Source organism: Drosophila busckii, chromosome 2L, assembly GCF_011750605.1.
Source record: "Drosophila busckii strain San Diego stock center, stock number 13000-0081.31 chromosome 2L, ASM1175060v1, whole genome shotgun sequence".
NCBI classification, from domain to species: Eukaryota; Metazoa; Arthropoda; class Insecta; order Diptera; family Drosophilidae; genus Drosophila; species Drosophila busckii.
The window spans coordinates 673,542-690,291 of record NC_046604.1 but is presented as its reverse complement, the minus strand read 5'-3'; the positions used below and the strand labels follow the sequence as shown (position 1 = coordinate 690,291).

Below are 16,750 nucleotides of genomic sequence, written 5' to 3'. Positions count from 1 at the left end.
CCTTTAATGCACTCGAAGAATTAATTACAATAAATGTATAAAAATAGTTTGCCCTATAGGATGTGTAACTATCTTGAAACTCCTTATAAAATTCTCTTAGATATGTCCAACATTTTTGACTATTGCCTGATTGGCTTTAAATAAAATATAATTGAACAGGCTTTGACTTTTGTTAACATAACTTTGAGATAAGCACTGCATATGCAATAAAGTTGAACAAAGGTTATACCAATTTAACATATTGTACAAAAAGATATATACTCTAAGCTGAAATACAAAATACTTTCCATGTACAAAGCAATTTCAATTTGTTGTGATCCGATCTGCGCTCTTAAAAATGTTTTCAGATTCAAATTTCTGTTTAGTTCGACTTAAATCTATAGCTATTTAGTTTCAAGCTTGTTGTTTATTATTTTGTTTAATTTCAATAAGCAGTGCCTGGCTACCCATTTGGCTGTCTTTGAGTGTTAAGCAATTCATTATGCAATGCATGAGATATACAAAAAGCTGAGATGGCAACTGAAATTGAAACTGAATGGCGAAAATGCGAAACAGGTAGCAGCTGGCTGGCTGACGGCTAAAGTGCCAACTTATGCTGCAGAAAAATGCTTGAATATAATGGCTATGGTGGGCTGTGGGCTGTGGGCGTGGCATGCAATGGGCGATGCCACAAAAGCACGCCGCAGCTTCGTCGTAGCTGGCGACATGCAAAAGTGGAACGTGCAGCGTTGGCATTAAGTGGCATGTGGCAGGAGGCAGTGAGCGCAGCTACGGCTACAAGGACATTGATAATGATGAAAAAATTCCCCAAAGCAACACACACACACACATACGATTTATCTCGCCATACACACACACACAGGCACACACACTGATGAGCATAAAAATTGCACTGGCAGCCCAAAGACAGTGACAAAAAGCCACTTGCCAGGCAGCAGCATACATTTATGTATATGCATGCATGTATGTGTGCATGTATGTGTGTGGTGTATCCTGTAACCTCGGCAGCCCTTTAACTCATGTGCGCTCTGCAAGGCGCATAGCGTTCTCCCCCGTTCACCTGGGCAGAGGCTAACAGCAAACGAAATCGACCTTGACTGACAGCTTGACATGAACTCAACTGCTCTCGCAGCAAGTATGCTTTCAGCTTACACACACACACACACAGACACACACGCACGCACATACATGCAGACTTACCTTTGGCAGCAGCATTGGGCTCATTATTTTCGCCTTAGCCGGTCAACAGTAATGTGGGCAACGTCAGTGAGAAATGGAGCAAGCAAAGAGCATTTACATGTGTGTGCTGCTGTGTATGTAGTGTGCATTAAAGGCCGCCCAACCACAAAGCGCTGGGCAAGACTGTGGCTAACAGTTTGCTTTAGTTTTTTTTTTAGCAATTTGCTTAGTGCTTGTTATTTTAATTTCAGTTTACAGTTTCATGTGCAGAGTTTTTTGAATTTAATAAGCCAATACGTTGCCTAGGGCTAGTTACCATATCTTGCATGCCAATCAATTGCTAACTATATAAGCTGAGAGCAGCTTTAAAGCTTGCTTAGACTATGCATGCAAAAATCTTTGCTAATTTGCTTTTTAATGCAGACGCTTTGTGGATTTTGAAACGAGCGCTGGCAAGTAGGCAACATCTTTTATTCAAATGCCTGCAGGTCAACAAAATGTCAGCAGCGCTGTCCGATTGTGTGAGTGTGTGTGTGTGTGTGCGTATGGGGTGGACTGGCTGGATTACGGTGTGACCTTCGCAATACAGAGCGCGCGCCTATATTGTTGTGTCTGAGCTCCATTTGTATCATGTTGTTGTCATTTTGTGAAAGCTTTGCGGGCATTGGCTAGGTAAGCGTAGCCCTTGGTGGGGGTCTGGGTTGGGTCTGGGGCGCGTCCGTGCCAAAGGTTCATAAATTCCTTTTAATCCTGCTTTATGGCGACATCACATCGAACATGAACTTTAACGCGCATGTGACGGCGACGACGACGACGACGACGCGACTTCATTTGCATTTTACAACTTCATTTGTGCAAAGCTCGAAATAAAACCAAAATAAAAGCGCTCAAAAAATGCCACAAAACCAATTGAGCGCGATTTGTATAGTCAAGAGTGTGTAAGTGTGTGAGTGTCTGTGTGAGTGTGTGCTATAAAATTATTGTTTAATCTAGCCAACTGACCAGGGCGTGGCAGCCAGCACGCCCACACACAAATAGAGCGAGAGGGAGCGAGCGAGCGCGCGAATGTCGCACGACAAGCGACAATTACTTTGAATATTCAGCAGTGCCACGCCCTCACGCCCATACTCGCCGCTTTGATTCAGCACGCGCGCGCGACAACGGAAATGAACATTTGCACGGCTGTCGATTAAGCCAAGCCAGTCACTGACCTCACTGACGCCCCCTCCCCCTCCCACACCCTTCGATTCATTAAATTACGCTGCTTTTTGTTTTCTTTTTCAATTCTCAACTAATTTATTTTTACGTTTACGTTTTTACGCTGCACTCGACGGTGCGAAATGTCGTTTGAGTTTTAGTTTAGTGACACCATAAAATATATATAATTGTTGTTTTTGTTGTTGTTGTTGTTGTTAATTACAATTCTTTGTCTTCGTTTTGTCTGTGAATTTGAGTGTTGGCTTGCATTTAACTTTGATTGGATTGCATAGTAAAGGAAACTTATCCAAACGAACAAACAATATTTGAATCAATCCATCAATGCCCGCAGCAGTCGTTGCCTCAAACTCAAATTCGACTTAGTACGTATTGCATGCTTCAAGTTTAATAATGAGATCGCTTAAATTACAATAAACACGAATTTATTTGTATTCTGTTTTTCATTTAGTCTGACTAACACGAGAGTTTGCTTAAAAGGATAATTGGGACACATTGAGGATTAGAGGTTGGGACACTGGACTGGACTGTCTATACACTTACAATGGCGACTGTATTGATTAATTTGCATAGCGAGTAGAAAGAGTGGAAAAGTGTGTGTGTCTGTAAGTGTCTGTATGTGTGTGTATCTGTGTGTGTGTGTGTGTCTATAATACAACAGTGCATCCTTGAAGTGGAACACTAACTAACTAACTAGCGCAAAATGCAAAAAGAAATGAGGAAAGTTTCCTTAGCTCTTGAAGATATCCTGGCTGGGCTGCGGCGAGCTGGCGCCGCCATTGGCCTCCGCATTCAGACGCTTCAGCATCGCATTGCGATGCAGCCAATAGGGTGGCGGATCCGGCGGCTGTCCCGGCAGCAACGTCTTCGCCTTGAGTGTGGACGCCGGCGGCTTTGGACTGTGCGCCGCTGTTGCTGCGCTATACATCACAGGATCCGCCAGCTGTGCCGCCGAGCCCGGACCCAGCGGCGCGCGCAGCGGCGTCTCCTTTTTGCGTATGGTATCGCAGGTCTCCTTCATCTTTGCACAGCTGATCCTGCAGATTGCGATACTCCTCCAGAAAACGTTCTAGCTGCGCTGCATGATAGTCATAGGCGGCCACCGACGAGTTGGTGGCACCCGCTGCTCGGTTTGTTAGCGCCGCAAAGTCCAGCAGCGGCGTCGCCGCGCTGCTAAGCGAGCGCTGATGCTGCACGGGTGAGGAGGGCAGGCTGGGCTTGGCGCTCAGCTGCTGCGCATAGAGTCCGCCCTTGTGGGCGCCACTCTGCACCAGATTGAGGAAACTGTTCGCGCGCTGGCCGCCGCCCGTGTAGGTCGTGGTGCTGGCATAGTTGGCATAGCTGGACTCCGCGCTGAAGCGTCTGCCCAGGCCCATGGCCTCGTTGAGAAAACTGTTGTCGCCCAGCGTGCTGCTGCCGTATTTGCTGCTGTTGTCCGCCAGCAGCGGCGACTGGCTGTCCGAGCTGTTCCTGAAGTACTTGCCGCTTTGCTTGAGCTTGCGCGGCAGCGTGCAGAGCCCGCCGTTGGCATTGCTGCTGCTGTTGGGCGGGTAGGCGTGGTTGGCTTGCGCTGCCTGCGCCACAGCATACTTGGCTATGTCCAGCAGATCCGGATAGTTGCTATCAAAGAGATCCTGCTCCTGGCCATCGCCGTTGCTGCTGCAAAACACCGACGTGGCCATCTCATCCTGCGTCGGATTGCCGTAGTGCGCAAACGGCGTGCTCGTGGATGCACTCGCCGCTGGCTTGCTGTGCGGCGAGGTGATCTTTGTTGTCGCTATGGGCGTTGGCTTCCAGTTACTGGCATAGCCTGCCAGACGCGCGGCTGCGTCTACTTGGCTTGATATTGAGCTGGAGGCGGAGTCAGTGCTGCAAAGAAATTGCAAACTGATGAATAAGCAATAATAATAAGCGTACGCCGCTCTCAACTGCAGCAACAGATAGAGTTACATCAATAACAAAAGTTTGTTACATCAATACTCAATAATCAATCTTTGAGATTGAAATATTAACTTTCTATAAGCTGTAACTCAGCGAAAGTGCATCCGACTTAAGAGCAACCTTTATTTGCTTGTTTTGTACATCAACAACCAGAGGTTGTGATGTACATATGAATACTCTTAATAAAGAGAATTAAGAAAAGAACTAAGTTCAAGTTGAATGTCAAAGTTCAATTTGAATTGGGTAAAACTGATGGCTGATAGGTAAGTATGGAAGATAGGCAGGGTAAGTAAGGTAAGTAAATAATTAATTGTTTATTCTTATTACCAGACAACGGCGAACGCCGCTCTCAACTGGAGGAACAAATATTTACATCAATAGCAAAAGATTGTTACATCAATCGGAACGATTGCGTTGTTTAAGCTTTGAAAGGCTGAAACTCAATGAAATGGCGTCCGATTTCAAAGTTTAGTGGACATCTTAACAAAACTGTATTCAAATTTGAATTATTAAGCTATTACTTAAGGAACCTTTGAACAAAATAGTTAACAAACAAAACACATTTCAGTGAATTATCAATCTTTCATAGGCTGTAATTTAGCGAAATGGCCTTCGATTTCAGAGTTTTATGCCTTGTTAGACTCGTACGATGTATCTAAACAAAACTGTATTCAAATTTGGAAGTTTGAAAATGTTCGATATTTTTGCAAAAAACGTGATGTAACCCCTGTAAATTTTTGCCAAAAATGATGCCGTCTTCATTTCTAATCACTATCTAACTTTGAGAAGCTATATCTCAGCCAAAAAAAATCGCACTGAAGTCTTTTTAGACTTAATTTACTCATGAGATGCTAAATAAACATATGATGTTAAGTTTGATCAACAAAAAAATTGTTTTGACAAAGTTATGGCAATAAATCCAATGCCAAAGAGCTAAATTTTTGCTTAATTTCAATCTTTGCGAAGCTATAACTCAGCTAAAAAAAACTCCAATCTAATTTTTCTATACGTCTTTATGTTTGTGTGGAAAGCTTAATTAAAATGAGCTTAAATAGGTCTGATATAAAAATAATGTTGGCGAAGTTATGAACAAAATAGTAAGCACACCAACACGACAAATTTTCGTGAAACATCGCACTTTGATAAGCCGTAATTCAGCGAAATTGCATCCCATTGCGGAGTTTCAATCATTGTTAGACTCGTGAGATGCATAAAATAAGACTAAATTCAAAACTTGAAAGTTTTTTAAGATTAATTCGTGATGTAACCCCTGTAAATTTTTGCCAAAAATGATGCCGTCTTCATTTCTAATCACTTTCTAACTTTGAGAAGCTATATCTCAGCCAAAAAAAATAGGATTAAAGAGTTTTTAGGCTTAATTTACTCATGAGATACTAAATAAACATATACTGTTGTGTTTGATCCATGAAAAAATTATTTGACAAAGTTATGGCCATAAAGCCAATGCCGAAAGGCTACTTTTTGTTTCAATTTAGGATTTGCGAAGCTATAACTCGCCTAAAACACATGCGATTGGGATGCTTTATACCATTTTATGTGGGCATGGCATTAACAATTAAAATGAGTATAAAAACGTTTACGTAACACATTGTTTTGCAAAGCTATGAACAAACTTAGCGAAATTGCATCCGACTTAAGAGTTTCGTGCCTTGCTAGGCTCTTAGATGCATCTAAACAAAATTGCATCCAAATTTAGAAATTAAATTTCAAAAAAGCGAAAAACTTGAAATTTGCCTAATTCTAAATGTAATGATGCAAGTTTGTATTTAGCATCAATACAAACACAACGCAGCAAAACATTTAAGCATTGGATGATTTATAAGAAAGATATGGCATAAAAGCCAATGTGGACAACTTGCATTTGTTTTAAATTTGAAGCTTTGAGAAGCTTTATTCAATTCATGCGTTTTATGCATATTTACATATTTGAAAGTCTTCATAAAAACACTTTGTGTCTCACTAAAAGTTACATCAATAGCAAAAGGTTGTTACATCAATTCCAGCGTAAACGGTAGTTGCATCATTATGTGGCTGATTATAAATAATAATTCCTGATAACTCATCAGCGCCTTCAATAGTGTGTTAATCATAGACTATTTTTGGCACAGACTCTTGGTTGTTGTTGCCCCATATTTGTGGCACATATAGTGTGGCGGTTGGTATTCATTAAATAGTACATGGAGATGAAGAGCGCGTGTTTGGGAGCACGTTTGGCAGCAAGAGAAGCGCTGCCAATCAGGCAAACAAGTGTCGCTGCTTGAAAGGGTGACCGAAAATAAAACACTCATACGGCGCGTATGGCAGGCTATGCATATTTCGCGCGTCATTAGCTGGGGAGGCCAGCCCAGCAGCGAGCACTCGAGCGGAAAGTGGTGAGTGGCAAGCGGAAAGTGTCAAGTGTTGCCCATAATACTACACGAGCATATCCGGGTGAGCAAGGCTGCTGCTGCTGCACTCGAGCATGACAGTTCTTTGATGGCGTTGGCACAACTGCAGCAGGACAGACAATTGCCACTCGAGCCAACGAGCTGAACAAAAGCAACGGCTACGGCTATGGCTACGGCTACGGCAGATAAGAAGCAGAGCAAAGGGGCTGTCAACTTACCCGCCGATGTCAATCAGACGCGGTATATGCAGATCCGTTTCCTCCGAATTATTCGCAAGGCTTGTGGGCAACGCCGCTGGGCGGGGCGGCAGCTGCTCCTCCTCCTCGTCATCATCACAGTGCGTGGATACATGCAGGTAATCGCCATTGCGTCGCGCTGTCGCATTGCCGGCGCTAGGATTCACAGTAGGCAGCGCCACCTGACAGCTGACCTGACCCGCATCATCCTGCAAGGGCGTGTGGGCGGCCCGCAGATAGTTGTGCTGCTCCTCAGCCGCATCCTGAAACAGCGCTGCACCCGTGGCGCTGCCACCGCCACAGCTGGCACCACCACCCAAATCGGGACGCGACCTTGTCGTCATTTCAATCTTTTCATAGCTCTCGCTGCGCCGCACGGGCGGCACAGAGTTCCACAGTCGCAGCTTGCGTCGCCGCCGCAGCGAGCAGAGGCAAATGGCGGCAAAGGAGCTGCCCACCACCAGCAGCAAGGCGGCCAGCACGCCCAGCAGTATAATGCGCACGCCCAGCGGCGCCTCGGGCGGACGTCGCGAGACCGCCAAAGTAACGCTCGCCTCCACCTTGCCCGCCTTGTTCTCCGCCGCGCAGGTGTAAATGCCCGCATCCTGCATATCCGCTGTGAGTATGGTGAGGTTGGAGGCGTTGCGCAGCATATTAACGACATAGGTCTTGCGTCCTTGCGTGGCGGCCGCCGTGCGCGGCAGCTCATCGTACTCATCGCCGCCGCCGCCAGCGGCTGCACTCAGATTGGCTATGAGTCGATTCTTGAGCAGCCAGCGCACAGGCGGGCTGCGGCACGCCCTCGACGTAGCAGCTCATGGTCACATTGCGTCCCTCGACGCCATGGGCTGTGGTGTCGGTGGCTACAATTTGTGGCACGCAGGCGAAATCGTCCACATCCAGCTTGTCCCAGGCACGTCCCGCTAGACGCGGCGGCGCCTCGCAGCTGGGCGGTATGGTGCTGGGTATATTCTGCTGCAGCATCCAGGCGCGCAGCGGGCGCAGGGCGCAGCTGCAGTTCCAGGCATTGCGTGCCAGCTCCAGTCCATGCAGCGATGACAGCGAGGTAATGGTGCCCGATCTGACCTCGCTCAGGCGATTGCCGTCGAGCTTCAGCCACTCCAGACTGCTCTCCAGGCCGGCAAAGGCGCGCACCGCCACCGCAGCGAGGCGACAGTCGCTCAGCTCGAGGCGCACCAGCTGCGCGACATGCGCAAAGGCGTCGTCGGGCACACGCACTATGGGGTTGCCGCTGAGGCGCAGCTCACGCAGCTCGGAGACGTGAAAGAGCGCTAGCGAGGGTATGGCCGCCAGCTGATTGTGGCTGAGATCCAGCTCGACTAGGTTGATGAGCTTGCGAAACGCGTGACGCTCGATGAGCCGCAGTCGACAGCGGGCTAGGTAGACCTTCTGCAGATTGAGCAGCTGGGCGGCGGCGAAGCTGTCGTCGGGCATGGTCTGTATATCGTTGCCGCTGAGATCGAGCAGCTGGGTGCCGGCGTCGAGGGGCGCGGGTATGTGTGTGAGATTGGCATTAAGGCACAAGACCGACTCCTTGCCGCTCTTCCACTTGCACTCGCATACCGCGGGACATTCGGCGCGCAGCTGGCTGAGCCAGCAGAGCAGCCATAGCCAGAGCAGCTGGCCCAGCGGCAGAGGCGGATGCAGACGTCTGCGACTTCGCGTCGACGCTTTTCGGCGCACCTTGGTGGCCAGCGTCAGTTGTTGCGCGCTGTTTGCGCTGGTTATGTCCAGCGTCGACAGCGGCTTCGTCGTCGTCGTCGTCGTTGCATCTCTCGCTGCGCCCATTGCATACTAATGGAGCAGCTGTTGCAAGTGCCTGCAAGAAGAAGAAAAATAAGTTGATTTATTTAAGTTAAATCAAAATAAATCTCTGCCAGACTTAAGCCCAATTATAATTAATTAATAAAACTTTATTTAACGCCTCTTTTGTTGGCCACGCCGTCTTTAATGCAGCTGCCATAAAACGTTGTATTTGTGACATTTTAATAAGCCCTGAGTTTCATCATAACTGTCACTTGCTGCAACATTCAACTTGCTACACACCCCTTACCCCACTCTCTAGACTCTGCTTGGCTACGAATTTGATTGTTAGTCGAGTTCGCTGTTTTATCGCGTTGCCTCGCGGCCTTTGTTTGACTTGCCTGCTTGCCACGCCGCCATGTTGCGGCATGTTGCAATTATGGACGAGTTGCATGCAAAGCAAAGTGTAACAAAGTGAAGCAACCACACTACGTGCCAGCTGAGTGCGCCTCGTTTGCCGGTTAATATATAAATTTTGCATGCACTCTCTCATAATGGGGACGAGGGCCGTATGCGCAACATTTTAACCTTGCCTTGCTTTAAGCTTTCAATCGTGTGCACACACCTGCCACAGCCCAAATTGCTGCTGCTGCTTCTGCTACTTGGCATAATATTAAGCAAACGTTAAGCAAACATGTTGCCTCATAGCTTATGAGCAGAGCACAGCATAATTTATTAGTAAAATGGGTGCATTAATCAGAGCTAAGTAAAGTTTGCAGCGTATGCAAAATAAATTTGATAATCCATAAGCCTACAATAGAGTATTATAAATGCACATTTACATTTCTTTAATTACATATCCAAACTATTAACAAGTTTATTAGAAACAAAGTCAAGTTCAATGAGTTCAAATTTTGTATAACCAAATATAAATTTTCTAATTCGTTTTAAAATTGAAGTAAAGTAATATTTAAAAAATAAAATATATATAATGCTGTCAGAATCTCCTAATCAGAAATGGTTAGAAAAAAAGTTGCAAGCCACTGTTGTGCGCTCTCAGTAGTGAAAGCGCTTTTGGAAGCAGCGCAGCCGACTTTGGCAAGCAAAACAGAGACAGCAAGAGCTGCATGAGATCAGCTGCTTAGCTGCTTTTACACATGTGCATATACAAATGTCTGGGGGGTCGCCAGTGCTGCCAGATTCTCCTACGCAAAAATTGCTAGATTAAAAAAAATAAAATTTGTAAAAATTGCTAAAAATTACATAAAAATCAAACAAAACTAAAAGTATTTGCATTGTAAAAAAATAAATTGTTGTTCGTTAGTCTGATAAAGGCTCGGGAATGGCTGGGCCGATTGAGCTGATTTCTGATTTAAAATGTTTGTAGTAGTTCAGGGTAGGTTTAGACCTGAGCAAAAGAGAAAAATTTTGAGTAAAATAGGTTAAAATGAAAATTCCATTTTCCCCATATAAAAGTTGATTACTTACATGTATAGTGCTGTGCAATTTAAAAGTTTCAGTGTGAATTGTGAAAGCTGTTAGTGTTCGTTAATGCTAAAATCTGTTTCAGTGTTGTGTAACTTAAAAGTTTCAGTGTGAATTTTGAAAGCTGTTAGTGTTCGTTAATGCTAATATCTTTGGCGGGAAAAAAGGTAATTTTACAACCCCGGCCAAATGTAAACAAAAGAGCTTCGTCAATTTGAATTAATTTCCATTAAAAATCAAAATTAAAAAAAATACTGAAATACCGCTAAAAGTGATTTTCTTCATTCTGCTTACGATGCCGAGGAAAATAAATCGACCTGACATAGGTCGTCAAAGTCGTATAAATGTGCAACGAGCTACTTTACGCTCCAACCTTACTAATGACCAGCGAGAAGCTGATAATGATAACAGTCGTATAGGTATGGCAGATTTACGTTGCCCTTTGATTTTAAAAGGTTGCAATTTCCCGTGCGTCTAGCGTTTGCAATAACCATAAATAAATCGCAAGGCCAATCGTTGCAAGTTTGCGGAATAAACTTAGAATTTCCCTGTTTCGCACATGGACAATTATATGTTGCGTGTTCGCGCGTCGGGAAACCAACATTCTTATTTATTTACGCACCGCAAAAAAAAACTAAAAATATTGGTTACCAGAAAGCATTATATTAATTAACTGTATATATGTACAGCAGTGGACATTTATTGGCCGATATCATGATGATGCTGTTTTGTATTTAATTAAATATTTGATACAACTTTCAAAAATATATTACTCACTCTTCTTTTTCTATTCAAATTATGCCTTCCATTGTTGCTTGACGATGATATTGCAAATGTCAACGTGTATTAATCACTCTTTTAAAGAGTCTCTCTAAATATAAATCGATATAAATCTTTTATAAATAAAAGTGATAATAATAATTATTGTTCAACTAAATTTGGTTTACATTAATAGGAAAGTGATACGAAGTTCACCGGGTCATCTATAATCAATAAATATGTTTAAGCTTTTTTGCTTGTCAAATGATATAACATAAGCTAGAAAAAGCATTTCAATTGCAAAATTGGAATTGAGAACTTCAAATGGTCTTATCTATAAAATCTATCGCCCAATCTAGTTAGGGCTAATTGTTATGCCTCACTGGTATTTTTAATTATTAGTTATTGAGCTAAAGTTTGTTTAAGCTGCTGGAACAGTAGTCAGTGCTAACTAAAAGCTGCCGATTGTCTATTGCCTAGCTCGCTTAACAATAAAAGCAAAAATACTTTTCAAAATTATACAAAAGCAACAGAAGATGAAAACTACAAAAGTGAATACATTGATATTCATTATCATATTCAGTTACATGCTTCATACAGTGGGCTTAAAGGTAAGCAGCTTTGCAAATTTGCTGCAGCAACTAAAAATTACAATTCTTTGCTTAGGTGAAAGTTGTGTTGAATGATATCGAGTGCAAAATTCAAAATCCCGAGCTCATATATGCCCATTGTTATATAAACAAAACTCTTGACGGCAATGATGGCATGTTTATGGAATTTAATTTTACACAAGATATTGACAATTTAAAAGGCGTCATGCAAGTTGATTTCTTTTACAATAAGCAATGGCAACCGTATATTAAGTACGATATTGACTTTTGTACATTTTTGCAAGCCAAGCATACGAATTATATTGTCAAGATGCTGGCTGTGCAGCTTCGACGTATTGGCAACTTTCCAATTAACTGTCCATTCAAAAAGGTATAACTTTGATTTATATGTATTAATATAAAGCTAAATGCAGGCATTTACTTTGCAGCACTATCAGTATTATGAGCATGGCCTGACAGTGGATACAAAGATCGTGCCATATTATATGCCCGTCATAATATTCAGATCGAATGCAAGTTTTATATTCAATCAGCGGCAATTTGCACTTCTTTCAGTTTCTGGCAGCACAAAACGCGGCTAAAACACAAACAATTGGTTTGGTTATAAATTATTTTAATAAATATATTTTGAACAACAGTGCGTTTTGTATTGTTCAGCTTCGCTGAGCTTTTTAAATAAGAAATTACACTTATCGCAAATGTTTATCTTGTTTGACATGCTGCTTGCTTGCTTTAATGACTTTTCAATTTAAAAATGAATTCAACAAAACTTGCAGTACTCGAAAGTCAGTCTATTGACCTAGTAAGCAAAACTTTTACTTCTTTGCCAATGCTTTTAGTTTATGATGCTTAGCTCAAAGCAACTTTAATTTGATTATAAAACTATAAATGGATACATATAAGTTTTGCTTTCTCTCTCGCTACCGAGCAGTAATTAAGTTTAAACCTTTTTGCAGGCGCAATTCAATTTGTGAATTAAGCTCTCAACTCAATTTGCATACAGCTAAAAGTGAGTACATGGCAGGCCTTCAGTGTCAGTCAGTGTCAACCCGTCGGCTACTTAATTATAATTATATGAGCTACATAATGTGCTTAATTAAATATTTTGCAGCGCACTGTGGCGCAATGGGCAGCAACAACTTTTGCAACTAGCAACTGGCAACTTTTGCTGCCACAAATGGTGGCACAAGCACAAGCCGCACAAATGCTGGATGCAACTTGCAATAAGCGAGCAAGCGAGGCGAACGCTCTACGCGCAGCAAATATTTTAAAGCGGTTATGCAGTTATCCGTAAAACGGATTCGAAGCAAAACCGGAAGCCGCAAAGCAAACAAACGCTTTGCAAAAACCGCGACAAGTCACAGGGTGCTAAGGTTGGTCACAGGGGGGGTGTTGATCACTAATGCAATGTGTGGGGGAGGGGGGGGCGGGCAAAGTGAGCTGTTGGAGGGTCAATACACTGGACGGTGATGTCGCCGGCGCATGAAATGAAGTTTTTGCATGTTGCTAAAATACTCAGCCGCATTTTTCTGCGCCACAGACACAGCAGCAACATGAAATGGCATAAAGGCAGACAAACGACCAGACAGACAGACAGACAAAAAAGAAAGAGAGGGAGAGAGCCCAACGAGTATTATTTGTGTGGCACATGTGTGCGGCATTGTCGTTGCTGCCGTCGTTTATCATCTGCGCACCACAACGACGACGACGACGACGACGACGCTGCCGACTTTGCTGTGAAGTATGCAACATGCAACATGCAAATTTTGTTGCCTGCTTTCTTTGCTGCTTTTCTTTGCCACTGTTTTTATTTGTTATGTCCCTTTTGTTATGCCTTGAGTGAATGTTCATGTGTGTGTGTGTGTGTTTGTGTTTACTGCAGACACTAATCCTATTTATGTTGCAATGCAGCGAGGTTAATAATTTTATTTCCAGCCAAGCAACAACTGCCTGTAATGCCGCCACCTTCTCCTCCTCCTCCCCCAATGCAGTTGCACTTACAGTTGTCTCCGCTGACGCTAAGCTGGCTCTGCATATGACACACGATACGCCACACAAGTTACACAATAAGTTCGTAGAACCTTTTTTCTTGCCTACACTGCTCCAAGTCAATGGCCGTCCAAGGGCCTCCCAACGAATTTGACTAATATGACAGTTATCTGCTATGCCAAGACTTTATTTACTTTTGTATATGAGCTACTTTGCTAGCTAAACAACAAAAAATGTAAATAAATTTGGCAGTCAGCTGTCAGTTGGAGTGACGACTAGCAAATGCTCTGAACTAACATACTGAAGAGACTTGGATTGAGTTAGAATAGTCCAGTTGTAGTTTATATATTTCATGATATGTATGCTAATCTATCTATATATAAATAAAACTGTTATGAATTTATTTTACATTTCTAATTCCTGAGTGAAAAAGTTTAAATCGAATCAGTTTTATATAATTTATATTCTTCGCTACGCTTTCTAAATATTTTTGCAACTTTAAGTGCGCTTTAATCTTTGATTTTCTTATGCTTGTTGTGCACCTTGGGCCTTGGGCAGGAATTTCATTTCGGGACATGCACAGCTTTATCAAGTGACAGCTGCCAAATGATTGCTGACGTTTTGCTTCTGAGCAGCTCTCGCTCTCGCTGTCTCTTTCTTTTACTATTTTTATCTTGCGTGTTCAGCTTTAATGTGAATATAATGTGCTCGCTGGCCACATTGATTGCAAATAAATTACACACATTTGCTGGCAGGCACTCGAGCTCCACTAGCTGCGGCATTAGCTGCTCTGCTCTTGGACTGAATGCTGAATGACTCGCCGACTTAGCAGACGCTCAGATTAAGTGCCTAAGAAGCTGCCGTTGACTTCATAAGCTGCAGAGCATAAAAAGAAAGAGCAGATATAAATAAATAAGCGAGAAGGCAGCACAACAAGAGTGAGGCAAAAATGGCAACACCATTAATTTCACTTTGGCATTGCGCCACTGAAACTTTAATTAGAAAATCCTGGCACTGATTTTGTGTAATTTCTACTTTTTTTTCGCTCGCGCTCGCGCTCTCGCTTGACTGCGCAGCCCAGCCCAGTCCAGCCCGACTGCTGGCCAACTGATAATGAAGTTGCTTTTCTTGTACGTTTTTTGCTTTCACACTTCCGGCTTCATTATGCGCAAATTATTTTAACTGCACTTCTGACCAGCGGCAGAAGCCTGAGCCACAGCCACAGCCTCAGTTTCAGTTGGAGCACGGGTAAATATTGTTGCAGCTAAGACTTCGTAATCTCTGGCCATGCAGCTACGCTACGTTTCACTGTCATTATTCATTTTTTGTGTGTATTTCTTTTATGCTGTGTAACCTTTGGCCGCTTTGTTTCTGGTCGCTGCTGCAGCTGTAAAGCAATTTTCGTAAGCATAATAGAGCGACCCGCAGGCGCAGCGAAAACCTCAACTCAGCTTTGCTCTCAACAAAGAGCCAAAAATGTAATGCAACTGAGGAGGAGTAGAAAATGAGCTGAGGGGTCGGACTGGCGCTCAGACTGAAACTGAAAACAGCAGCTAAGCATTATTTCTCAAGAGGCGCGAAACCTGAGTATTATGTCGAGAGTCTTAGCCTCCCTTGCACCCTCCCTGTGGTCCTGTGGTCAGTTGCAAAACTAGGCGCTAGCATTTACCTGGGCATATTGTTTGTGCTGCAGTCAGCGCCCCCGCGCTCTCATTTCTTGGTGTGCGCACTTCAGTTAGTGCTTGTTGTTTGTGCTGTGCTGCGCTTTGTCAACAATTCTATTGCCATTTGTTGTTGATTTTGCAGTTGCGCTTGCATAGAGGGGCAAAGGGCGATTTAAATTTTAGAGTCAACGCCTTAAAGTAGGCAGCAAGTAATTTGCAATTTATTTTTAGTTCGCTCCGCACGCACGTTTTGTCCTTTTGAGTTTATTTTTAAAGCAAAAAGCTGTCTGTGCATGTAAATTTAGTTACGAAAGCAGGTCAAGCGAATCGATAGACACGTGGCATGTATTTTGGGCAAGTTTACGAGACATTTACCTGATTACAATAAATCAACTTGGCTTGCAAATTGCAATTTGGCAAAGTCAACTGTCAGTCTGCTCAAATCTCTGGATAATTATGGCATTAACAAATGCCTGCCGCCTGTGCTATTTAAATTTATGGTCCAGACAATTTCAAATGAATGCACTTGTGGCTTATCTTTAGCTTAGTTTACTGTGGCAGAACAAAAAACTAACACAATATGCTGCTTGATTGGCCAGATAAATTAAACAGCCCACAGCTGCGTCAGTGTGTGCGTGTGCGTGCGTTTGAGTATGTGTGTCTTATTAAGCTATAAATAGGCAAATAAAAGTTAAATTATATCGTATAGAGGACTGCAGCACCTTTCGGCTAAATGCCTTGTCCCTGTTGCCTGGTCCCCAGTTACAGCTATAACCAATAATGCCAAAGCTAATAAAAGTAAACAACCCAACAAAACAAAGACCACATATACACAAAATGCTTTGGGGCGCCCGCATAAACAGTTATACACACACATAGACACAGCACACACACACACACACACACACACACACACACACGCATACGTTTACAGTTGCTGAGGCATAAATATCAAAATACTGTGGGTGCTTCAATTTTACGACGAAGGACCTCTTGGCAGACGGACAGACGGACGGACTGACTGACTGACAAAACGTGTTCAATTGCCGCAATAAAACTTCTTGATAATATGTGAAAATCATACAAAGCACAATATTAAATTAGCTTGCCAACAACAAAAAACTGAATTGCTATATCTATAGATATATGTGTCTGTATGTGTGTGTGTGTGTCTTTGGCAATAAATGCGCAGAGCTGGCGCTTTAAGAGGTGTAACCTGAAACGCCTATAAAAGCTTAGATAAGCAACTGCCGCTAGCTAGACAATTGCTAAAATGTGATAGAGAAAGAGACAGAGAGCGTGCGAGAGAGAGAGAGAGAGGTGAACAGAGACTGCTCATAAATATAAATGAGGCTGTTGAGGTAAATGCTTTTCAATTTTACGACTTTTTCTTTTATTTCGTTGACATTTTTAAGACGCTTAAGCAACAACAAAAACAGCAATAAGCTTATGCTGCATATTTTATTACATTGTTTATGCACCTCAAATTATTTTATTGC

General features: G+C 43.1%; 1 protein-coding gene across 1 annotated transcript in view; it reads right to left on the bottom strand.

Annotated features, from left to right (window-relative positions):
- Positions 1-2,473: 2,473 nt before the first annotated feature.
- The window catches only part of LOC108594500 (kek3), a 30,705-nt gene continuing 16,428 nt past the window's right edge, over positions 2,474-16,750 (bottom strand). Inside the window, 4 exon segments of the mRNA XM_017979610.2 lie at positions 2,474-3,418; positions 3,420-4,263; positions 6,962-7,761; positions 7,763-8,819. Of these exon segments, the coding sequence (XP_017835099.1) occupies positions 3,125-3,418; positions 3,420-4,263; positions 6,962-7,761; positions 7,763-8,788 (2,964 nt within the window). The 5' untranslated portion in view covers positions 8,789-8,819 and the 3' untranslated portion in view covers positions 2,474-3,124.